The 25,971-nt window shown below is 41.7% G+C and overlaps 1 protein-coding gene across 8 annotated transcripts in view; it reads right to left on the minus strand.

Moving 5' to 3' along the window:
• The window catches only part of LOC145239230 (teneurin-3-like), a 76,283-nt gene that overhangs the window by 24,012 nt on the left and 26,300 nt on the right, over nucleotides 1-25,971 (minus strand). For 2 of the 8 annotated variants that reach the window (XM_080102522.1, XM_080102521.1), the window contains exons 6-8: nucleotides 22,933-23,410; nucleotides 841-966; nucleotides 170-517 (exon numbers count right to left, since the gene is read on the minus strand). In XM_080102522.1, coding sequence (XP_079958648.1) covers nucleotides 170-517; nucleotides 841-966; nucleotides 22,933-23,410 — 952 coding nt within the window. Of the gene's footprint in view, nucleotides 1-169; nucleotides 518-840; nucleotides 967-1,497; nucleotides 1,955-4,883; nucleotides 5,153-22,932; nucleotides 23,411-24,358; nucleotides 24,503-25,971 lie in introns of those variants that run through there. The other 6 variants (XM_080102524.1, XM_080102526.1, XM_080102523.1 and 3 more) reach the window with 6 other exon arrangements.

A 25,971-nucleotide genomic window follows, 5' to 3' on the forward strand; every position in this document is an offset into this window, starting at 1 on the left:
GCTAATTATGTACTTACAGCTACTGAACTGCAGTGGTTCGCAGCAAAGAAATTTCATTTTATTTTCTATTTTTGACTTTTCAACTCATAAAACCATGCGCACTTTGACAGCTTGTCGCAAAAAGAAAATGTCAAAATGTGGCTACGCTAATTTACAGTGGAAATTCTACCTGATTTGGGCGTCAGAAGATTTCCGGAATTTGCTTTCACCAAGTAAGACGAGCCTCTACGTCCGCCATATTGGTTTGCTTGTGAGCTATTCCTTGGATCGAGAATTGGTGACGACATGCGTCGACGTGACGTAAGAGGTCGCTCCTCTTCGCGTGGTACGACGTCATCCATGTCGCGGATGTCGTCATCAATTTCGTCCAGTTCACTGTCGGTTGACGTGGATCGCTTCCCTAGCAACTGTCGCCGGCCGTTAGGGTGGTTGCTAGGCGACGGTGGGGTACACGAATGGTCAGTTACTACGGGTTCGTAGCGGACCGATGACCGGTGGGTGTCGCTCGATGAAATTCCTGCAATAAAAAGGTGATTTGTTTATTGGCCGTGTGTATAGTTGTAACTTAAAACTAAAAAACTTTTGGACCAACAAAAATGCATACACAACAAACAAACTGAAAACATTCAAGGCAACCATGCCACAACCAAGCCTATTTCGTATCTTACAAGCAAACAACAAAAGGTACTGGACAATATCAATATTTACATTCCAAAAAGGTTAATTCGCGCGTGCAGAGACAACAAACAATCCCGAACAGACAACATCAACATCCAGGGCCAAAACAATGTCACGTGACAACGAAGACTGCATCACAATGGGTGCAGTCATGCGTGGTACCTCGCGAAAGTCGCGGCGTGAGGCTGGAAACAGTTCGATATTTCAGTGATCTCGATTTCACGGACTGTATTTCGTAAAGGCGGCAGTCTTTGGTGTTTCCAGCCAAGAAAAGGAAATCTTCGTGGTCTAAATTTAAACACAGGCGCTGCAGATACACACCAGTTGACCCTACATTCTTTAAATGTTTCAACCTACTTTGGGTTATTTAAAGCTAAAATGTTTGAACCCATAAAAGTTTGATATAAATCATTTGACTACATTAACAAAGATAACACCCCGCACATAACAGACAACAAGCCACGAAGCAACAGTTAGAAGACTAGAGAAACGTCTTTGCCGCTAATCCTATTTGCTCAAGTTTGTTACCAAAACGCCCAGACCAGGCATGAAATGAGATTGTGACGTAGAGACGTCTAAGAAACAAAGCGCAATGCTACTTTTGCTACAACACGTAACAAACCGGCTTAGATGACGCAAACATTTCAACTCGATCACCAACAAACACATTCTCACTGGTTTTCAAAGCAGTTTGCGTTTCAGAGTACAACAATAAGCAAGAACTTTCAATAGCCAATCCTAAAAGCATGTTTCATCCATAAGGCAACGTATCCAAGTGTCTTGTTTTCTAAAATTTGACTGAAAAGCAAACTCCTATACCTGGAGCTTCTTCCTGTAGGCAACTGATAGATGGTGGAAGAGCCAGGCTGTGTCGCCAACGGACTCGCTTCATATCGTTAAGTGCTTGATGACCGCCTGACACTGCCGCCGCATCAAGACTCACTCGGCGGGAAATTAAGGGTCTATCAGGCCGCAAAATGATCTGCAACTTGTCGGCCCCGGTGTTCGTCAGGCGGATTTCGTTACACTTTAATGCGTCCATGTTTTAGTTTTCTTGTGCCTCATGTCGCAAAAAGCTGACCAATACCGGCACTTTGGAAACCCGGCTGGTTGATGTAAACTAAAGAGCAGTTACTGGTCTATGAAGTAGATGGTAAGTCACGCTGTGGTGTAATGTGTCTTGGCAAAACAGCAACTACAGCATGTTATTCGTCTACCACAGCAGTTCTATAACTGTCGAACCAGCAATGTCGAAATACAACTTCGACTAAACTGAGAAATTTGTTGGATATGAAGCTGTCTGAAGAGAAATTTAATTTAACCTACTAAGTTATAACAATATGTTGTAAACAACCTGCTTACCACGCAAATTTGCTACAAGCACAACCTTGCAAAACATGTACAACTTTATTGTTGTGGTCTTGCTTGCTGACACGAATTAAGTAGAATAGCAACATCTTATAACCACTCGACATATTCGGAACTAGTATACGAGAAATAAGATCTTTATGAGTCTTCGAACGACTGAGCTATATGACTGCTGACGGCGCGATTTGACTGCATTAGCCTGATGACTTCCGACAAACGTAATCTTTTTCGTCTTGGTTACGACCCGACCATCGACGATTACGTACGATTCGAACCTATAAGCCGAATGCTTGAGGCTACGATACAAGTAAAGTAAACGACTGCGCATTGTCAAGGCCTTAAAACGACTGGCTGAAGGGCACGAAGAGGGCAAAGCTACCACAGTGGCAATAAAATATACCTTGGGGTATTTCAGTCACAACAATATAAAGCACAAGTAATTAATGTTAAGTGCATTTAATGCTGAGGCAATTTAACAATATATTATGAACATAATACGGCATTAAAAGTGTAATTTTTAACAATTTTTAATATTTTTTAAGATTTAAAAATACGTTAATGAAGTACAAGACGGAAAACCTAGTCTTACTCCCAAGGCGGTAGTCAGGGCTTGAAACGCAATAAATCGGTTCGCATGACGCCATTTTACTTCAGGTCAATACGTCTTAACTGTTTAGGTCTCAGCTTACTACTCAGGAAAAGCGTTCATCCCCACGAATGTTTCAGGTGCCAAAGGTCCTGGGACGCATTTTATTTGGGACCAAATGACCAAGAAAAATCGTGAAAGCGCCAAACACGGGTCACGCAATCCGCAAGGACAGGGCGACGCCGACTGATTCTGTGACCCAAAACCGAGCCCTTGAACCCTGCACCGCTGTTTACTAAGTTGAGGCGAACAAAATGCTATAAATTCACTTCGGCTGTTTTTGACGATGATCAAGCAGGACTACGTTTTAATGGTTATTTCACGTATGTAGCTATTTACAAAACTGCCACTCATATATACTCTGCACACTAAATATTTTTTTACTGACGTAAGATGCTGTATAAATTACTTTAAATGTTACATGCTAAATTGTTACTCCACCCATCTGCTTTTTAATAGTCTTCTACTATGCATCTATATCTGTATAGTTACCGTTGACACTCAAAGCAATAAGCAGATGTCAACGCCTATCTCAAGTCTACGACTGAATGCCAGTTAATGTGCGGGCGCCAAACTCGCTACCCATCCCCGGTCGACCATTAAAGCGAGTCATCAGCACGAATGCTATTTACAAACGTCATTGCTTCGCGGAATCGAACCAAGACCTCGCGGCGTCCTACAACATAAGAATCTTTTCTCATCAGCATAGGGATTAAGACTTGGGTTTATTGCTGCTTTACAGCTCCTGCTTGTGCGGTGAGGTTCGGTCACAGGCCAAGTATTCGTACAACGCTTTCTATATTGCGACATTTAGCCTTAGCGTAAATTTGTAGTGTTCCGTGTTTCTGTAATTTGCAGTGACTGAAGTAAATCCATTAAGAGTAACGTTACCAAAGGTCTGACTACCCAACCACTTGACACAAAAGAACGTTACATAAGCATGTTTGCCAACCTGAACGCAACTTTTCTGGGATAACCATTGGGCCACTGTAAGACAAGTACACGGACCAGGCAGGTGAAAATAAAGAACCAAGAACGGTTTCTAAACATCGACTCCAGAAAGGTCATCAAACGCCTATTTGCCAGATGACCATATGCTGCACTCGTAACAACAATTACCCGGATTGTTTGCCCATTATTAGAGGGTATAACGACTAGAAGAGGATACAGATAAGAAGGAGATTATTACTGCGAAACAATCGAAGTCTTGGAAAGCTGAAGAGAAGATGTAATTGCGCAGATGTACAAATACTGAACGCCGTGTTGCATTACAGTCAAGACGTGTCTTAAAAATACAATTCAAGATGGCTAAAATCTTTAAAGAGTGTTATGTCACAGGAGGATTAACTATTTCCAGAGTTCGGCCTTAAATACAATAACATTTATTGAAAATACTTCTAAGCGTGGCACAATGTCGTTTGACCCCACTATCTGGACATTAATATCAATATCCCAGAAATCGCGTTAATAATCTTGGTCAAACAACTTGCGATATTGAAAATATGTGCGCACATATGGCTAGGGAAATATGCTAGCGATAATATGGGTATCGATTTGACCTGCTCAGAATCTGATTACACTGGTCGGTGGAGAGTAAAAACCAATTCCACCCGGTCAAAATTCATCACGTCCATTGATGCATGGTGTAGTTTGTTTAAAAGGTCAATGTTCGCGTGTGCAATCTGCATTTGCCACCTTGACAAAGTAACGCTATTTTGGCAGCATTTTGACTCAAGCGCGCCTGTGGTGGAAGGTTGACAGTGGCAGCAAATTAACGTAATCCTTGACACGAATAACAAACCTTCTTGGCATTATCGTGATATGGTGTAGCAATGTATAGCAGCGGCCTAGATCAACAAGTCAATCTGCTGTATCACCGATATAGCAATGTGGCAAATCAACCGCACAAGGCTTTGCATACAAATTGCACCTGTTTCGTTGCCGAACAACTTATAGGGCTGTTAGCCTTTTGTCAGCCTGTACTGCGGCAAGATAAAGATCGACATGGCTTGCCTTTCTAAACAGTTTCACACGGCAGATGCTGCGTCTTGTCGTTTAAGTTATCAAACAAACGCAGAACTGGCGCCACCCCAAAGTTTTACTTTGCCACATCTTATTGCATGCGGTGTACATTTAATATCATCCCACCAAACATATACCAACACAAGATAGTTATCATATTATTTATTACCTGATGATTCAGTGTCGGTATAACTTGTCGTGCCTTTTCTGTCCCGCAGTGCGGACGCCTCGATTTTCATGTCGTAATACATTCGGCCCGACATGGGCGCCGGGTAATAGAAAATAGACTCACGCCAGTCGCAAGCAGCAGATCTTTGACAGTGTCAGATCACTGTTTCATACACAATTCCTATATTTAGATTTGGCTTTGCAAAGCTTGCTAATACAGTAGTATAAAGTGTACTCCGTGGTGCTGTGGATAAAACAGGTGCCATGATCGATTATTATCCGTAGCATTGCAACGCTCCAATGCGGATTTGTTGCAAACTTGCGGCTATGCTATGCCTGATTTAACCTCATAACTTCCAAATATAGCTTGTTACATCAACATTAAACATCCCTTCCAAAACATGTGCACTTCATTGGACGTTTTGTAATCGCAACCTTTATATCGGTTTGTGGACGGATAAACAATACACACACTGTTCCAGATACACACTGTGAAAAACAAGGTTGTTTATTATTCCGGTTTTAAGGTGAGCAGTTTCTGCAACAAATCGTACGTGTTTTCCTTGTTATTTTATTTGTATTTTATGGGCTGGTCTTTCACATAGACCTGACATTTCGAGAAGTTTTGTATGGCTTACAATTGGCAGTCAAACGTGACGGTGTTCACGCTTGATTGGTCAGGGAATGTAATTACTCAATTTAGCCAAATCCAGTAGAAGCCCCGTATAATACACAGGGAGGTGCGAGATTTGCCACTTAGAACCGGCTTCTTTATAAACTGGAGCCGATTTAGCTCTCGTTTCGTGTCAACTTCTAAACACGGCAACTAAACGAGCACGGTAATCCAGATGCAAAGTTTCCCCATTCATAAACTAATAACTTGTCCGATATTTACGCAGCGCTCATGCGTTGGCCAATAAAAGGCTCAACGGATGCCGTTGCCGGAATTTCACGCTCCTCTAATCCTATTTTCAGAAAAATTTACTGTAATTAGTCGTGTCCTGTTTACATGCGCCGACTGGATTACGAAGCTCAATACATTTGGCGGTGAAACGACGGCGCTTGTTTGCGAACGGGCGGATCGCGATTAAGGTCCCATCCGAGTGAGGATAATCCGTCTTCTCGTGCAACTTGACATTAAACTGTGAACTGAAAGCTTAACTGCTCGCTGTTTGGCCAACACACATTGATGGGACGGTCGACGCACGAAGCCCCGTGAACGCGAGGGATGAACTATTTTTAGTTTGCCTTTTACAGCCTTTGTGATGAGTCGCATTTTTGCGTCGCACTGAGCGGGGTCTTTTGCTGACGAGAATTTCTCATCAAACCACTCTACGTAGCACTAACCGACCGCCGTTTCTAAGCAAGTTTCAAAACATAATACAAACAAACTAAAAACTGACCTCAAACAGACCTTTCTGCTTTCTACATCATCAACTGATCAAACTGAACTATAAACTCCCTTGACATAATCATCCCAACCCCACAATCTGGTTTGTTTACATTAGATTCGAATCCACGAGAAACATTATGTTGATTTTCGTTCAAAGGTCGCCAGGGTGACCCGAAACTCAAGTAGGAGGCAAAAAAATGCGCCCGCAGGCGAAAACGATGCCAATTCGAGACTGGACATCGCGGCATGGCGACAATTTCACTGATTAGCGCGATTGGGCGATTATGAACCTAACATGTGGCGCTTGTTTGTAGTAGTTGTGCGCTGTTTGTCCATAGTGGCGTCATGGTACTTGAGAAATCATGTTATTTGAGCGTGCTGGGCATTGCGGCGAGCTGTTAGAAAGCACAAGGGACTTGTTACATAAATATTCGGGGCCGGTAACATGTTGATCATAACGAAATCATTTGTCAAACATAACCACACCAACTTCAGGGACTAACTTGATTCCCATGACTAAAACATTTTCTCATTGTTTAAGTTGTATTGATTACGTCACAGTGGGAACACAGTCACGTGTTCTGCAACTGCCGCCCACCGAGCGTCGGTCACGACCCCACGACAACAAATCGCAGCTGATTTATTTCGGTAATTCTCGGCCCAGCGGAGTTAAGCACAGGCGAGGTCACGGCTGGGTCTCACGTTTTGCTTAGCATCAGGCCTAATTCCCCGGCGACCGGCTTTACGCATGCGCTAAAATAACTCTACGTTAATAACTTCGTCTGCACGTTACAGACATATTATACTCAAGCTTTGTAAAAAAATTATAAACCTATAAGCACTAAAAACTTAAAGGCTATCATCGTATCACATTCTTTAAGGTTCGTATGAAAAAGCTTACAATGCGTTAAATACTATTTGCTGACAATTCTTGCCATGACCCGAGGGAGGTTATTACAATAGCTTGGCGAGAGAGACAGGGTTATTGCACGTAATTGCGGTGAAGCGAGGCTAAGCCAGCGGCTGAGGGGACACACTGCTGCCTGGGGGAATGGCGTCATTCGCTTTGATGTCGTCCCACCTTCAGATCAGCTTCTTCCGATGCAATTACAAACACAAGGAGCTCGCGCCGAGCCGCATCAGAATGCGCTTAAGTTACTCCTGCCGCTGTTCGGCGGTCGGGATCAATTAAAGCTCTCTGTTGAGCTGCCGCTGCGAACTCAACCGGTGTTTTGTAAAGGTATGCGCGGCTCTTCGTGTTTTGCCAAAATAAGTCAACTTTTTCACGATTCATCGCATTAAAATAGCAACTTGGTATACAAGGTGCCGCGTAAATACCAGAAACCCCTTCCTAACTGGCAGTCTGGCACGTAAGGTATTAATGCCTTTTAAACACCCGGGTGCGATCCATTAGCAACCATCGGCGCCGATTAATCTGGTTTGCTGCAACCGTCAGCTTGGTTTAGCACCCGCAATCTCTTTGCATTATTGCATTGCCTTTGATGAAAGCGCAACGTTTATGGATTACGGTCAGAGACAAGACGATTGCAAAAGCCATTTATGTCGATTAAGAATCAAAATTCAGAATTTACTGGACACAGTAATTGCATTAAACAGTTGCGATTCATTCCATTGTTACGCAAGGGCGTAAGTTATAAGACAAAGCATATTTTTTCTTTGCCACGGTATTTTTAAATTCAGGTTTAAAGCGCGCTATAAACTTATCAAAAACTTTAACCTTGTTTACCGCTATATGGCGCCGTTGAGCTCGATACACCTCTTCAGTTCGGCTGAGGTGGTTTATTACTGGGTTGATACAAAAACAAACACAATCACAGCGCGACGCGAACTGTTGTTGCAATCCTGTTTGAAATGAAAACAAACGGCCATTCCATTCGCACAGTATTAGAGTCCTGGCTTACACCTTTGGCATGTCTTCTAACCTTGACGTACTGACGACTACGATTTGTTATCGAGCATAAGTCGGGGCGATTGAGGTGACAAACCGTGCACCAGCATCACCGTATTGTTTTGTTTATGTGTTTAACGCACGTAAGCCTCCTGTTTGACAATTTGGATACAATTATCAAGGATTTGGATTAGAAGCAAGTCATAAATAAAGCTACCGCAATTTCACGCACTTTACCAACTGACAAACAATAACTTCTTTCTTAACTATAAACTATACAACTCAAAAAATGCTCCACAAAGATTTAATCTTGTAACCATTATTTTAAAAATTAAATATGACCCCTTTTTTGCCTGCTAACACTTGAAAACGAACTTTTCGACTCTTTACCTTAAGCTTAGACAAGCATTACCGACTTAGACATACATAGTAAACTGCAAGTACCATCTCAGGACTGACCCTATACTGACCAATGCAACTGGCCGAGTGTCCACAACCACACGTGTGACTGCTGTCTATTTACAAGTCGAGCGTTTTTCTTTACACGACCCACAAACGGAACAATGGCTTGTGTTTAATCACGGCGACGGTAAAAAGGCAAGGAGCAGACATGGTAAAGCCGAAACCTGCTTCGCCGGCAAGTAAGGCCCGAAAGTCCGCGGACCACTTTTTCCTTCCTGTCGGCAAATTATTAGTTCAAACGCAGCGACGGCAGGCCATTGTTCATTCACACTTTAGTAGTTGAGTGTGACATATGGCTATTTGGGTTCATCTTTGATGAGTTATTGTTTAGACGTACAGAACTTTGGCAAGGATGAAGTTGCAAACAAAAGGGGCATTACAAACAAGGTTAACATACTTTAACGCATGACTTAAAAAGTATTCCATAAAATCGGGATAGAAAAAGTATAAAATATATGTGACTTTAACCATATTTAAAAATGCCGTTTACAATTTACCATGCCAAAAATGAAACATATATACAAACGCATCTTACACCATAAACAAGCTTCTCAATATATACGATTCATTTTTTAACTCTATGGAGTCCCGACTATTCAATTGTGTTCACACACAAAGCATCAAAGCAAAACTTGGAGGCCCTAAGGGGATTTGATGCAATATATCGTAGAAAGTTGACGACCCTTTGTGTTTTGAACTCGAGATTTGAAACGATATTAGCTCGACCCCTGCATACCACTCAAGTGATAGAGAACCCTCCTAAAGTAAATCAATCGGCCATTAGCTTAATGCGGAACGACAACAACATCTTAGGCTCGAAATCGATCAGTAATTGGCATCGTATCGACTTGATTTTCGCGTTTGCTACAGTTTAAAAGGTTCCGGTCGGTACTTGTTTATCTTCGGCTGCTTAACAAATAAACTAATTTTATTTGCTTAAAATTATATGTTTGCTGCACCTTAAATAAATTAATGTAAACCAAGAGAGACTGCCACATTTTTTGTATTTAAATACACAGTAGCCTCTGTCTGTACAAACTTTGAAGTAAAAAACAATGCTTTCACTTTAGGGGCAAGGGTAAGCTAAATGATGTCACCCGTGGCGTAATCGTTACTATATCTACCTTTTTTCCGGTTCGTTCGTTTTAGTTACGAGTCCAGGATATCTGGATGTGAGTCATACGCTGGAAATCTAGTGTCACAAAAATCCGAAACACGACCGTTAAAATATTCGCCAGACAATGATTGTTACGTCACTGTCTGATGTGTGTAATGGTTTGCGTCGCAAATGATTTCCAAACGTTACTGTAACCATTTAAAAAATAAATAATGAATAATTCCGAACAGAAAGCGAAAGTTTTTTTGGAACGTGCAAAATGTTTGCTACATCGGCGGTTTTAAAAACCTCTGGCGGTAAACAGACGATCAAATTTCCGCTGACGCGGGGCGCAGTTTTTATCTTGGAAGTTGTAACCAAGTAGTATTACAATTTCATCTGCTTTAAGATAGTTACACTGAAGCAAAACAAACACCGCTAAACAATGAAAATAAAACACCTTAACTAATGCAAATTGCTTTTGACAAAAACTCAGAAGTACTGGCGCAGATAGGAATTGTTGGACGTAAATAAACACTATAACTTGTTAAAATGCTACATTTAGAAAGTAAAATATTGAAAATAAATGCAGGCTACTACTATTTTCAAACTGAGGCAAGCCACACTTTAAGTTAATGTTTTATTTATAACTGGGCTGCAATTCGCTTTCTGTCGAGATTTTTGAACAATTGTTTTTGTTCACAGTTAGATCTGAATTCACTGGTATATGCCTAGCAATAGTCCCATAAAGCACACTGCAATATCTCTATGAGAAGCAATGCATAACAAACTAGATATTGAAACCCTAAAAACGCTCGGCACTTGCTTCGTAACTGATCTGAATGGCAACCACAGAACGGGGCAAAAACTCTGACGGCAAAACGCACGGGCACTTGCACACCCACGCGCGTGCACTGGTGGTGATTTCTTCGCACACACACGCACGACAGGAGCGGCATGGGGCCAGGATTACAGTCCGAAACAGACTTGGGAGCTACCAATTCACTGGCCAGACGTCGACTTCGCTTTGACCGGCCACCGTTGTTGCAGGATTAAGTCGGGATTTATTCAATTGATCAGCGCTGCCGCTTCATGCTATTGGGGACTGTCGGAGAATTAAGGATTTAGCCCCATTACCGACTGAAATTAAAATGTTTTTTGTATGGTCAAGGCCTGAAAGTAACTTTCACGTTAGATGTGACAACTTAGGATTCTTCAAAAACAAATTCAATCGCACAGGCTGTATGCTTTTTGCCTTAAAACAAAATGCTTTAGTTTGGATGGAAAAAAATCCCAATATAGTACTAAACCTTTAACAAACTTCACAATTTTACATTCAGGGCGCACTAAAAAGTTTTGAAACATTGTTCGAAATAAGTAACAGTGCAAGGTCAATAAGTACAACTTGTCGTTTTTAGTTATATTGGTTTTACCATCGACGCTGAGAGGGTTACGAACGAATGCTACGTGACATTTTGTCTATACTCAGAGAGCGCACTAAAAACCCAAACCACATCACAGGTCATCTGGGCCGACCACCCCGGCGCGTGAAACGCATGAAATACTTAATTTGGCCCTTTCGTAAAGTCCACAGTCAATTCCACACTCTTACAAACTTACAAGCCTGAGTTTGAAATTTAGAATAAAAGCATTCATGTAAAATACAAATTACAATTTGGGAACACTATACACGGACTTAAAAAAAGAATTTAATCAAAAACAAAACTGTCACAGAACTTTTGCAGACAACCTGCACTGATGATGACAACAGCGATTGTTGAATAGTCTGCATGATGTAATCTACACACACAATTCTCAAAGCACTTATGTTTTTAATTAAATTACAATGTATTACGTGACAATTATATCAACTGCCAAGTCTTTGGACAAAAGTCGGTTCCCATTCAGCAAAAACAAATAATCGATGCACAATATACACAAAAATATTGCTAACACATTGTGACACGATTTGTAACTCCCTTATGGGACTCTAACATAATACAGGCTGTAATCAAAATCTGAACACGATCGATGTATAAATTTAAATGCAGTCAAATTTATCCGACTTTTTGCGTATTTTCAGCGCTTCCAGGTGGCAATGCCCGGTTGTAATGACGCAAAGTATGAGAAAGAAATTAGCGGATATTGCGTGGAGAAGTCAGCCATGCCGCAAACACCTGTAATAAGTAACATTCAAATCTGATCGACCATCACTAAGCTGTTATCAATTCGTGAACGTCCTTATTACGCACGAATCTCCGTTCGTAATAGTTAGTTGGCAAAAATGAACAGAATTCTTTGTTACGATTACAAAACACCTTTACATTTAACGGTTGTTGTTTGCTAAATCAACTACTTAACACATTAACTAAAACAGCCCAAAGTTTATGTAAACTACAGTGATTCGCCTGATCCATCAAGCTATAAACTCAACTAAATCTAAAAACATGCTCTGAAAATACAGAGCTTGCATGTGCGTTTATGCAACGTATTGCCTGTCATCTAATTCTATTACTTGCTTTATCTATTCTGGTGTCAGCATATTCAGTCTGATTAGCTGCAAAGTGATACATGTGGCTTCAAAAGAGCCCCGGTCACAGCTAAAGGTTACAAGACTTTTGAGTGATCAATTATTGGCTTGATCGCATTCCACTGCCGAAGAGAAGTTATTTGCCACAAGCGCCTGTGTTTGCTTTGACTGCATGAAGCTGCTCGCCAAGACAATATGGTTTCCCAAATTGTTTCTTGCCAAACTGCATGACGTATAATCAGAGTAAACAGACTGGTTTTGACGCAGCAAAGGACATGCACTCCATAAGGCAAATGCGTACGCAACTTATCGCGGTTAAAAATCCTTCGCAAAGTTAAGGTTAATTACCGTAAACTTTGTAAGGGAATTTTGCGCATTCCACCTTGACACCGTGGCTTGCCGCAATCGCGCGAATCTCATCATTCGCCCGCATTAAACGTAGACAGCGAAATGCACTTAATGGAGCGTAGCAGGTCTTATCAGCGCGGAATCGACACAGCATCAAGCTATCTCTCTCCTGCCTATGAAAACCTGCCCGCCTGCTGCCAAATCCATTTCTTGCATTCGAACGAGTATAAATCCCAAACTGCACAAGGAGTCAATCTTGCGGCACCCTGTGGTCCGGGTAGAGACGCTTTCACATTAAACGTCACTTGCGTCAAATCGATTTTGCCCTTCTTAGGCATTTCGATCGCTGCAAGCTTATCATTTTGTAATTTGACTTTCCATATCCAAATTACATGCTTTTCATGAAACAAATTTTGGTAACAAGAGATGCAATTAATGGTAGAAGTGTGCTTATAGTTGACAACGGTGTCAGTTGAAACATTTTGCGGTAAAAAGGGAAATTTCGTCAACTGGTTGCGAGAAAATCCAAACAAAATTTTTGACCCGCAATGCACTATCTGAAATAACACATTTATCAATCCCAGGCATAATACTTGGTTCAGCCCCAGCAAGTAACTTTGAGGCCAAGCCACTTCACAGGAATATTTGCTTCCATTCCGTCTCCGTCGCTGCTCATGTTTGTATTAGCGACACTCCATCGTGGAACGCCGCCATCCCCTGGCCCACAGCACTGTCGCAATTATTCTGGGCACAGTGTCTGAGCACAACAGCGTTATGTCACCAGCTTCGTGCTTTCATTTCGATCCACGCGTTGCCAATATTCTCGCCGAAGTTGTTTTTTATTATGCCAAGTGTTACGCCACGATACCCATGTTGGTACATTGTACCTGCTTGTGATGTAACGCCTGGTTAATGTTGCGGTGGTGAACGTGGCATTTGAAGGGAAATGAGTAAGAAAAGCGACCATATTTAACTGAATTGTGTTGCACCTAACCATGTAGTAAAACAAAACTTTTCAGTAGCACATCTCCGACACAGATGACGTTTTACCCCCAAGTAATAGGGCAAGGTTATTCTCGGGGACAATTCTTAGGCCTTGCGCAAGCATTCAATTTATTCTCACGAACATGGCTCCGCGTCTGATATAAACCATGCACTTCCTCTGAGAATGAAAATGACGTAACACTGGATTTAGACACTGTCTACAGAATTTGACGTAACAGATATGATATAAACCACAGCGTAAACATGTTGATAGCGGCTTTGAGTCCCTTCTCCCAATATCCAGTGTACAGAAAACGTCGTAAAAGCCGTAAAAAGCCTTTAGATGGGTCGGCAAACCCACACCCACGAATTGGAGAAGGCTGGCAGTGGATGGAATTATCGTTAGTCACCACGAAGGTTTTGTGAGGGCCCCACGCTGGGACCTGGCATAAGCACATGGATTTACGAGTTTCTGACGGGCCACTGTGTTCCCTTCCGCCCGACGACAAACAGCAACGACTCATGCTGATATACGGCGAGTTCACAAATAACCACTCCACAACATTCCCTAAATACTACTAGTCTTTACTTTACATGAGCCAAAAACGGCCAGTGGTTCGTTAACCTACTGGCCTTGTTTGTATCAGCATGTGAACATTACATAAAGGTCGTTTTGATCTGAGATCGCTACACTGAAAAACGTGGTTCATCGCTAAATACAAAAAAACTCTATATTATCATAACTTGGTAGTTCATTTAGTTCAGTATATTAAATAAACGGACATTTTTTCCTTATTTTGTGTCCTCAAATGCATGTTTATCAACTTTGAGAGTTGACTGTTGTTCGGTCGAACCGGATGGTGCCGAGTGACGCATGAGGTTAAAAAGCGACAAATTAGGATACAATTTCAAACTCTATCAAAAGGCGCACAGTCTCTATTCCCGCTGAGTAATGTGCGGGGTCTGTTCCGTCTGGCCGGGCACTCGGCTTCCCCCGGGTGATAAACGAGTTGTAATCCGACGGACTCACGAAGTAAATATTTAATAACAGCGTAACAGGGGCGAAGGCCCAAAATTCAATACTAGGTACGAACGCTGCCCGGTATCATGTTTCACTTAATTTTCGCCATTCCAGTACGAAATGACGTACAACGGTTGGACATCACTTTCTCTTGGCCATAGATGATTATCATCTTGTGTTACACGCGCCGGGGCTCGATTACATAACCGATGTCCCTAATTTCAGTGAATAGTCACGGCCATTACATCTTTCATTACACGGCGTCGCAAACGAGTCAACGGCAATTTTTCCACCACTTTAGCAATCTCGAGATGGAACAGATCGATAAGGGAACCAGTCACGAGGCTTGTTAAGTGCCAAGCACCCTGTTTTCGTCGTTATTTCAAGCTTTTTCACTTTACTATAAGAGCGTGGGTTTGATGTAACTTGATTTTGAATGAAGTTCAGTGGCTGGTAATGGCTGCGGTCAACTTTCAAAAAAACGTTTACTTGATATGTGGACAGGGTGTAGGAAAATTATGCGAGCAAATGACTTTAGAGCAAATTGAAAGCTGTTGTGGTAAAACAAACATAAACGTAAAACGCGCCAAGTTAAATTTTCTAAGCCATCAATTTTCCAGTCAACATCTACCCGTAAATCTTCCGCTTATCAAACTAAGCTGTTTGCACAAACATAACTATGAGTAATATGAACAACCCAAGCCCGCAAGTCGAATTGCAATACAAATACATGGCATTCTCTCGCATGTGTACGAAGCACATATGGAGGATATAGACTTTAACCCATTATCGGCAATGATCGCTAAAACGGGAAGTGTAACGGAAGGTCATCTGATGATTCGAAGTTGCAGCGTTCGATCGTTGAAAAAACACGAAATCCGCACTGAGTCCATGCGCTTGTGTAGTCAGTTGAACAAATATTATTGGCCACTTCAAAAGGCCAGGCCGTCTCTTGGCGTGGAAGAGAAGGCGCTGGTATTTCATCTCAAGTTAGAAAAAAATCGATACAAAAACGTCTGTGGCGTTGATTCACCTCAAAATTGTTGCGTGAATCAGTTAAACGCATATATTTAAAATTTCTATGTCGTCATATAATGGATTGGTTCCTTGAGCACTTTGGATCATAAATCAATTCAAAAATTGATGCTAAAATACGAAAAGTTCGGACAGTTTGAAATTAATACATCCGCGCTTAGAAAAATACAGTATTTATGTATCGTACTTGTTATTGGTCAAATAGTTTAACTAACCTGGAGATAATCTTGGCATTTCGGCAGCAGGGGAAGCAGAATATCATGAACAAACCGCTATTTAAATCCATTCAATACAAAGAAAAACGTTTTACAATTGCTGCAAAGTTACCATAAAAATAAATTTTAGTTGGCAAAAAGATAATCCCTTGAACTGCAAAAAAGTTCCAACCAAAGCTGCACGCTGCAATTACCCACCAAGCAAACTGGTGGTCTACAAGTCCAAACCGATCCTTTAGCTGTGCTGCGCTACGGTACACTTTGCGACCACTTATACAGTTATGATTTGCGATAGGCGACGTAATATGCTTGAAAAAACATCCGACCAGCCAAGAACCCACGACCGGACGCGATAGTACTCAAAATGCAATGGCTGTGATTTCTAGAAACCACTTTGCTGGGCAGCAACGCGTGTTGATCACGACCTGTTTGCTAGAGCAGCCACGACGCACCCACACAATACAGAATAGGAATGTTCCCATAGTCAAGCTTGGTCGAGCTAAAGGCCTCGTTCCATTAGATTGTTCAGTGTGTTGTATTCGTACACAACGCCCACTGTTCATGAGGAGCAGGGGTACATTTGGGGCAAAAAATAATCAAGATTGCATCACAATGACGTGGGGCTCATGCGTAACAATAGCGCGAGGCAGTGCAGTCTGGGATGGTCGCGAATTAGGAAATTGATCTCAGTGGAGGCGGCGCAAAAGCAGCTCACGTGAATTGGTTAAGCGGCCATGCGCAATGTTTGACAACAAAACCGACAGGGCGGGTGTTTCGACGAATGACTTCAAAGATTGTGTGGTTGCATGGGGTTAAAATGTCCAGCATTGTATTGTCTGACAACCCATCTGAAGCAATTTGTTGACGGTGTTCAATTCGTGGTCCTGAGTATTGAGGGGAGGCATTTAGGTGAAACACGCTATTCTGCACCTTGTTATCGTATTCGAAGAAACACAATACTGGTCACAAAAAGCGAGAAAGACTACAGATGTAGATGAAATTGCTTCAGCAAAAATCTAACCTTCAATGCCCACTGATTCATCATTTTTGGAAATGCAAGAGAATCCATTTTAATTTAGCATGACATTACACGTACTTCAACTACACAATGGATCTGCAATACAGTGAGGTTAGACACAGTGGAGACTCAAAAATCTTTCCTATACACCTCAGTTTGCCCCCTGTAAACACAAAAGAGCAAATGTAGTCGATTTGCCATTTGTGTGAACAGAGTGAAGGACATAAATTCACGACCCACTCAACTTTAATAAAAACTTGCGGCGTTCGTACAACATACCACCGCCAGTACACGTCCATGCCTAATTTATCAGGGTCGGTGGTTGAATTTCAATTTGCAGTGCCATATATCATGCTTTCACTTGTATTTGCTTAAGGAAGAAGCAACGCTGCTTCGATCATTTGTCAAAGGGCAATGTTAGAACAGAACGAGTAAAATCCGACGATGTTTGTCGATTCAATTAAGTACTCGTATTCTACTCGGGTTTTCAAATTTTGGCTTGTCCACTGTGAAAGAGATCAAAACGCGCTGTGGCGATTTACACGCGTTGTATAAGAGGTCAGAGAGACCCACAATGTTATGACTTGGGAGCGGCAAGCGCTGCCACGGTGGCCAAACTTATATCGGAATCACACGATCAAGCATCCACACTTGAGTATTATTCAACTTAAAATATAATTGCCTGCAACATTACTATTTCTATTGGAATAATAATAGGTTTAATAACAACGTTATTTTGAGGTTGTCGGCGTGTATAGAAAGCCCTTTGACCATTCCAGTGTATCGCCTGGGCAGCATAACAAATGACGATCTGCAACCTTTCCGACCCCTGGCCAGCGCTCGTAATTCATTAACATTTCGACACGATTACGTCGAGTCCAGTGTATACAGCATCACGTCAGTGCAATGTTTGTCAAAGGCCATGTGTCCAGTTTACGTGAATATCCGCATGGATGGATACTTTCCAGACCGGTTAAGCTCTTGCTCGGTTGCTCAAATATTGACTCACCGACGAACGGCGATCAGACGCCGATGATTTAACCGGCGATAAAACCGCGGTTATCAGTACTCAGTGCAGGCCAATTGAGTTTACGTCATAAAATTATGTTACGAGTAAAAGATGCTTGGTAAACATAACAGACGAACACTGAGCGACATAAATGGTCCTTTTTATCTTTTTCGGAAAGCATCTGTCTTTACGAAGTGTCAGATCTAAATATAAGTTTGTGTATATTTTGCACTCCACTAATCACAATGTAACTAAACTGGTTAACATCTTCAAAACATTGATTGATGTAGCCTGTTTTGCCGTCCTATATATGAAATGAATATGAGTAGATAAGGTCTTATGAATCCTAATAAAAACCCAATACGCCACTGTGTGTTTAATCGGCTTAGATGAATTTTTAATTGGTTGTTTTTTTAGCGTTACGAAAGTCCGAATTAAATTCAGGCAACAGACGCATCGCTTCCTGCGCCCACGATACGGCCTTGCTTTCTTGGATAGCGGACAGTTTAATCAATTATTTATCGCCAACGCTCGCTCATCAAGCGAGAATTCCGACCTGACGTAAATTTCTCGCAAGCACGGCGTCGTTAAAAATACCTCTGTAAACAATTGTCAATGATGGACAAACATGGGGCGAATTGGTATCGGAAAACAAGCATTATTAAGGAGTGAGTTACAGAAAATGTGACGTTAACGACAAACCGACCACAAATTTTTGATCCGTATTGTCAAGCGACCGTTTACAACTCCTTAGTGGTGCAACGTAGTTCCTGATTTTCAAAATACATGATAATTTGAAAAATTTACAGGTTTGAATACTACAGTGAAGGTACATGGCCATTGCTAAAATCCAACCCGGCAATTCAGGTTCTCGCTGTAGCGGGAAAGGGTTAACCGCCTTGCAATTCACACCTTCTCATGACGGTTCATCATACGCTCACTTACACCTCAATATCGGTGGCCTTGCACAAATCGATGTCAAAGTGACCATCAATTACGTGCCACATCGGCGGGCGAACATTTCTGCATGCCTATAGCACACGGGTAATAATATGCCACAACCGATCGTCAGACTTGACAGCGTGTTATCATCGACGCTGTTATACCAACCTATTTTCTGCCAGCCATGTACCTGGGATTCGCAGTATTGCTCGGAAAGACGGTAATGAAAGTGGACAATTTAATGCGAATCGACGGGCTTAATACTCTCGACCTCCAGTAAGATGGCGGTCAAGGATTGTCGATGAAATCCCAAGTAATAGATTTGTGATTGTAGGATTTTAGTGCTTATCCTTGTACTCGCTATCATATTTATTAAAAAACCTTCGCATGTGGCGACCGGCAAAACTATTTTTTGGCACGTCTTTGTAATAGACTGAGCTTGAGTTTTTTGACAGCAGGGTACCACGAATTGTTCATTTCTACTTTTTTGTCAGCTCCAGTGACATATTTCACGAGAAACAGAAAGCTGCTCTAATTATAGCTGTCGCGGGCTTTGAAGCAGCAGGCAGAACACGGTAACGGTCGGAGCGAATTAACGAGGGCCTAATCATCGTAATGTAATAATGGCCGAGTACGCACAACAACCGTTGCGACAAACAAAGCACATGTCTGGAACATTCCTATGCGATTTGAGGTGGGAAAGATGTGCTCGTTTGATCACGCAACAAGAGCCAATTACCTGGTTTCCGCGTCTGTCAACCAACACCATAATTGATATGCTGCATCTGGTGGTGAAACTCGCGTGCGCATTTACTGCGATACATATCGACCCCGGCTGGATAGGAAGCTTTTTGTCACGCAGGATCGTGTAGAGTTTCGTGCTCCGAGACGCCGGTAAATGCGGTTGGAGAGCAGATGTAAACGAATGTCATGGCGAACCAAAAAGCCGAGAAACTAAGCCAAAATTTAAAGCTGGTTGTTTTTAGAAACGTGTCCTCATGGCACGTTTTTAGAAACGTGTTGCTATGAATAGGGTGCAATTACCGGGCGCTCAGCATCCAATCTATTATTCATAAATCCCTGAACCGAAAGATACAATTGCAAAGGACACATAATGCAATCGAATAGCTGGCGTTAAAGCGGCAACAAATCGCATTTTCTCGCGGCGCTCTTGCAGAAGACAAATGACATAACACATACACGGTCGTCCATCATGATATCTACAAGGTCAAAGAAACGACCTTGGCCATATTTCAGCGCAGAAGAGGTCGTCAATCTGCGAGGCTGTGAAAAGACGGTTTTTTGATATTAAAGAAAGGAACCCCGCAGTGTTTTGACGTGCAATGCAATTGTGATAGATGAGAAATCGGAGTCAGATTAAGCGCATCAAAGCTATACACAGGACTGCAACAAGACGAGTGGCTCAGCAACTGTAGAAAGAGGCGACTGTCCATAGCCAGCCGGCGCCCAAGGTATCCAAGACCCAGATGGTTATCATGAGGGCGAGCGGTCACGTATTTTCGCAAATGTTATCACGATTTATCGTAATTGTGATGTAAAGCGCGTGTCCAGAGTGAACTATGTTGTCCAATGAAAGCATTTGACCAATGCAGTAGTCGTAAAATTATATCTGTGGAAATCTAATTTGGACATTACTCAAACATCTCCACGTGGTAGAATGTCTCAAAAACTAGAATATAACGCCATGTGAAATTGAGCCTTTTCAGTATTCTCTATCAAAGCACAAAGATATACTTGTATTTACAGTTGGATACAAATTTAGCGTCAATAATAATAATTAAAATCATTTTTTGGGTCATCCGCATTTGGCAAAAATACAACAGTGTCTTCTGCCATTGATATTGTAGCACACATAACCAACACACTTTTAATGCAACTACACCTCCATTTTGTTTTACCACCAGTCGTTAAAGATACTTTCACATCCCGAAAGTTCGACCGACATTCCCGAAGTGCCGACGCAACTCTGAAGAAACACAATCATCACCAGACAATAAACAAATGTGAACGCCACTTCTGTGTGTATTGAAAACAGCGCTAGGCCATCGTGGGGGTTTTACCACAGCGGGCATCGAAGCTGAAACTTAGGGACACAAAACCGAGACTTATAAGGCGGAACCCTGTTATAAGAAAACGACAATAAATCGATTGGCAAAATTTGAGGGCCAAAACTCAATCTAAAACGACTAGCAGCGGGAGAGTTGCAATAAGCCGGGCACGCGAAAGCTAATGAAGCCTCATTACATTGCGACATTGTGTGGGACAACTGAAGCGAAGGAATCGATGAGATTATGAAAGAATGTCGATGCGACAGAGAGAAACGGGAGCTAATAATAGCTCTAGCGGTGCGGATTTAACTTGAGCGATTTAAAATGAAAGTGACTGCCTTGGCTGAGCAAAGGTTGTCGAGGTTTTTAACTGCAAACGCCAAAGATTCTTTATAGATGTAAAATGGAAAAATCAAATTGATCTGTGCTTGGTTAAATGTACAAAGCTTGCGTTGGTTAGAATATAACTGTTTTCGTTGCGTTGTGACGTGTTTGTGTTTAAATATTTTTTCCTTTGTTTATAGTGAACTATACTACGCGCATTCAGTGTTATTTACCCTGATGAAGGCGACCTGTGCAGGACGTCGAAACGTCGAAACAAAAATACTTGCAAGAACAGCTCTATAATCTTGATTTAAAGAGCTTGTTAAAACGACGAAATGTGAAATAAGTTAACTTTCAGCAGTCTGATCGATAGTATGCTTATATTGTGACCCGTTATATTATGTATAAGGCCACAATGAAACACATTGCCCAATTTTTAAACACCACAAACTTTGTTCCCCGTTTTTCGATTTTGAAGTGGTGACAGATGGAATCTATTGAACACCCAGCCAGGAAGCTGTCAAAGTCAAGCACACACAGAAAAGGAGTCTTAAATTACTGCGCACACAACAATTTACTCTGCCGCCCGTCACCACGATCAAGAGTTGTGCACCTGGACGCGACAAGCGTCACACAAACGCATTTGTCGCGCTTGGCCAGCTTTATATCCCAACCCTGCTAATGGCGCCGGTCGGGTCCCACCAGGAGGTTTCTTGTAATTCGGTGACGCGTGGCAAATACCTAAACATTATCCGCACGAGCAATTACTGTTTTTCCCCCTTCAGTCTAACAGTCAAGGCTGCAGCGAACTTCAAAGCAATTTGGCGACCAGGCACTCGCGACGGCCAATAAGTCCAGCTGACCGATTTTCCCTCTTTCGCTTTGTTGTTTACACAGTGTTTATGAATGTGTCGGCGACCCCCTTTCCTCTGGCGCGCCCCAATTTCTCGGCATTCGCGCTCACCGGAGCTTCTAATAACTGCTTTGCCCGGAATTCAGGCGGAAAACAAGGTGCTGTTCACCACTGTAGGATAAATACTTCGTAACAAAGCGACCAGTTGCGTCGGGCACTTAAACAAAGGAATAAATATTAAATCACGAGAACGTGGGCTACATTTTTCGAACCCTGGTAATCTAATCACCTGATTTCAAAGTTACACAACAAACGGGGGCCTCGTTTCGCTTCGCACTGATTTCTATTTCGACAGGGTGTAACTTCCGCAAGTGACATCATTAAAAATATCTTTTATGTAACATTGGTGGCTCAATTCTCAATCACAAACACAGGTTTCGTGCAAAACTGAAATTTGTTTGCCACTAAAAAGGCACAGTTTCCTGGCCCTTGCAGCGTGGCTTTCTTAAAAAGCGAATTTGCAAAAACTACGATGCATACTGTTTAGTGACGCTGAGTTAATTGCGCTGTCAACCAAATTCTAACAAACGCCAATCTTAAGCACAACAAATGAAATGATCATTTCCGGAATTTAAAACCTTGGTTTCTTCGTCAATCGCAATCATCTTGCATAATCCAACAATCCAACCACTATTTAATGACACCTATACCCTCTTCAACTTCGACAACAAGATTTCATGAAACCTCCACTTTCAAATGTATAAAATTGAGGTACAAAGTCAACCACTATTTTATATCAAACGCATCAAATACATTAAATAGTCATGCCTCATGCATCTCACCTTTGCTGGATTCCGAATACGGACGGGCGCTAGTTGAAGCAGCCACTGTACCAGACTCGTTTAAACTCGATCTCATCACCGCCTTCTGAGTTTTACTCGAAAGCTTACTCGAATCGGAATCGTAACAGTCGGGTTCTTTATGAGTAACAGCGGTCCTGTGACTATTGTACTTGTTTGAGTCTATCCGCTTGAAGGCGCTGCCGTCGAAGAGTGGAGCGCCCTGCTGAGTGACGTCACCTTCGCTTGCCGACTCTGATCCCTTTGCTGATTTAGGATGTTCCTTGTGTGGCTTCTTGTGACGTAGCAAACTGCTGACGTCACGCCGTCTGTGACGTGTAGGTGAACCACCTTGCGCGGGTTCGCCGATGGGTTGTACTTTTTGGGGTGCGCTTTCCTGGGGGATTTCCTCCTCAGCGAGGGTCTGGTCCTGGTCCCACAGGGTACTTGGGGAACTTGACGTCATCATGATGTAACTGACCTACAGCGTATAAAACATTGTTACAAAATTTGCTTTTCGATTTAACTCCTTAAACGTTGTATCATGTCAACGAAGTAAGTAAAACAAACTATTTTTCAATTTAAAATTCAAGTCAATTTTCAACTTGATTATTAGGTATCATGTTTAAAACGGGCCAATATTAACTGAAAGTTAAATGACACATATTGTAAGCCTTAGTTAAACGTAACTGTCCTCTGTACACAAACTTGGCTTAAATTAAACGTCACCTTCGTTACACTAAACAACATGTACAGTTGGTATTGCCAATTGTTACTATTGCAGTTTCGCTTACAATTTACACCGCAATATAAGACATAATTTTTATAAAAAAATGATCTGACCTTGGGCTTCGGCAAGGGCCTGAAACGAATCACTGGTTTCATTGTTCACAATCGAAAAAAGTTAAACAAAGCAAACGACAAAAATACTTCAAAATCGCATACGCCTTTTATGCTACTAACAGAACAAATGTCAGCACAACCGGATTTCTCTTCGTTCGGGTTTTCGTTAAATGTGTTTGGGTATAAATTACTTTGCGTGTTGTACCAACGTCAGTCGTTGAATAGGGACAATATGTAGGATAGTATTACACACGCATTCGCTTGGTCACCACGGTAATCGTCGATAACTAAAGTCAATAATAAACATGCTTGGTTAGCACTTTCACCAGAATACGCGTAGTACAGACAACCCCATTCATTACACTTTTTAAATCTGGGAAAAATGTTGCCAACGCTTGTTCGAACTGTATGCCCGACACAATTTCAACAGGTTTTAGCGATAAGGTGACGTACTTAAATATGTTTATGTCAGCATCCTTTTTTTATTGTGAAATCTCAAATTCGTTACTCAAAAACCTGCCCGGAACGTGATATAAAAAGTGGTCCAAATGGTGGAACTAAACAAAGTGCATGCGAAAGTTTTTACCGGCAGAATTAGAGGTTCTGTGGAACAGGAGTAACTCAATGTGTTACAACTAATCGGAAGCTCATGGCGCCTCTCGTTGTAGGGGTCTCCCCGCCGAGGGCTTCTGCTGTACTGTCGCACATTTATCATCTCGTGAATGTGCAAACAAGGTCACAGAACAGTTAAATAACCTATAGTGTTAATTATCCCTGAATTGTTTGAAGTACTGACAAACAACAAGGTTGTTTAAAAGCATACGTAATATGTTTTAGCTACCTTTTGTGTACATGGAGGTTTCAATGGACTTTCTCAACATAAAATAATCGTGACGAATAAATCTCATCTTTATCTGTTCTCAGTATTATTTTTTACTTCCACTAAGCTATATACAGGACCAGCTAAACATTAAGTTAAGCTTTGAAGTCGCACTGCTTTCCAAGCTCCATCAATATCAAAGTCATATCTTTCATAATTTTTAATTCACATCGCTTTACGGCAACTACACCTAACCTGCGCCTTGCAGCAATGCGAACCAGTGTGCAGATAACAATGAAGGACGATTGTGCAAGAGTCGATTTCGTTACGAGCAAAATGCAATATTAATATGACGGTGAGAAGTATTAAGCCTCTCGTACTTCACTCATGGAAACGAAAAACAGTAGCGACCTACTCAAGCGTCCGCCCTTAATGCCTTGTGTCGGAAAAAGCATTACCCACTGCCACGGTTGCCAGTGTGAGGCCGAGAGCTGATCGATAAATCGCCTGAGCCGCCGTTGAACAGTTCGATGCCAGTTTTACACAAGAGATAAACAGCAGCCGGAATATTCACTTTATTTGCCCACCGTTGACCCTATAATCCGGTATTATTTGATTTCAATACTGTATTGTGGATTAAACGTGTAGACATGTCGATAAAAATGTTCTAAAAAACAAGGTGCAGTTATTGTAACCGGCGTAGTCTTACAAACTCGATAACATTTCGTAACAACCTGAATAGCCTTTTATTTACAAAAATCTTATGTGGTCAGCTTTTCGTCATCGACAAAAATATATTTTTATTTCGCGGGTTGGGTTCGTCATTTACGTTACCAAGGGGATGTTGTTTTGAAACAATAGCCCTGTCCTGGTAAAGGCGCGACGCGCACACATTAATAATGCACAACTTGTCGCGTTCCATTACCGAGGCGACGGAAAATGGCGTCACAATCTTTTTCTTCTTCCCGTGGGTTTTAGACGTGAGTTCGACCGCTGTACTTTATTCCAAGCACATATTGTTACGAAATTTATTCGAAAACGTGGTAAAGTTTGTCAATGGGAATATTTTGCATGAAAGCAAATTTTATTCGAGCAAATTTATTGAATTATTTTTCATCAACGTTTTAACAAATGTAGTTGCGCTACCAAAATAACCAACATACCCATGTGATCGATGCGAGAGAGCATCTATAGTCAAACTGCGTAAAATTTCCCACATAACATTTTATTCTCCGAGTGTCATAGTTTTTAAGGCATTTTCCTTATTTTTTGGGAAATCAGTTAAACATTGTGCCCGTTAAATTTGGAAATTTATGCGCTTTTTTAAGTTGTATGTGTGTTTACTGATTGTGAATAGTTTAGTACGATGTTAAACTGTT

The sequence above is a fragment of the Phallusia mammillata genome, chromosome 7 (assembly GCF_965637545.1).
Source record: "Phallusia mammillata chromosome 7, kaPhaMamm4.hap1.1, whole genome shotgun sequence".
Lineage (NCBI taxonomy): Eukaryota > Metazoa > Chordata > Ascidiacea > Phlebobranchia > Ascidiidae > Phallusia > Phallusia mammillata.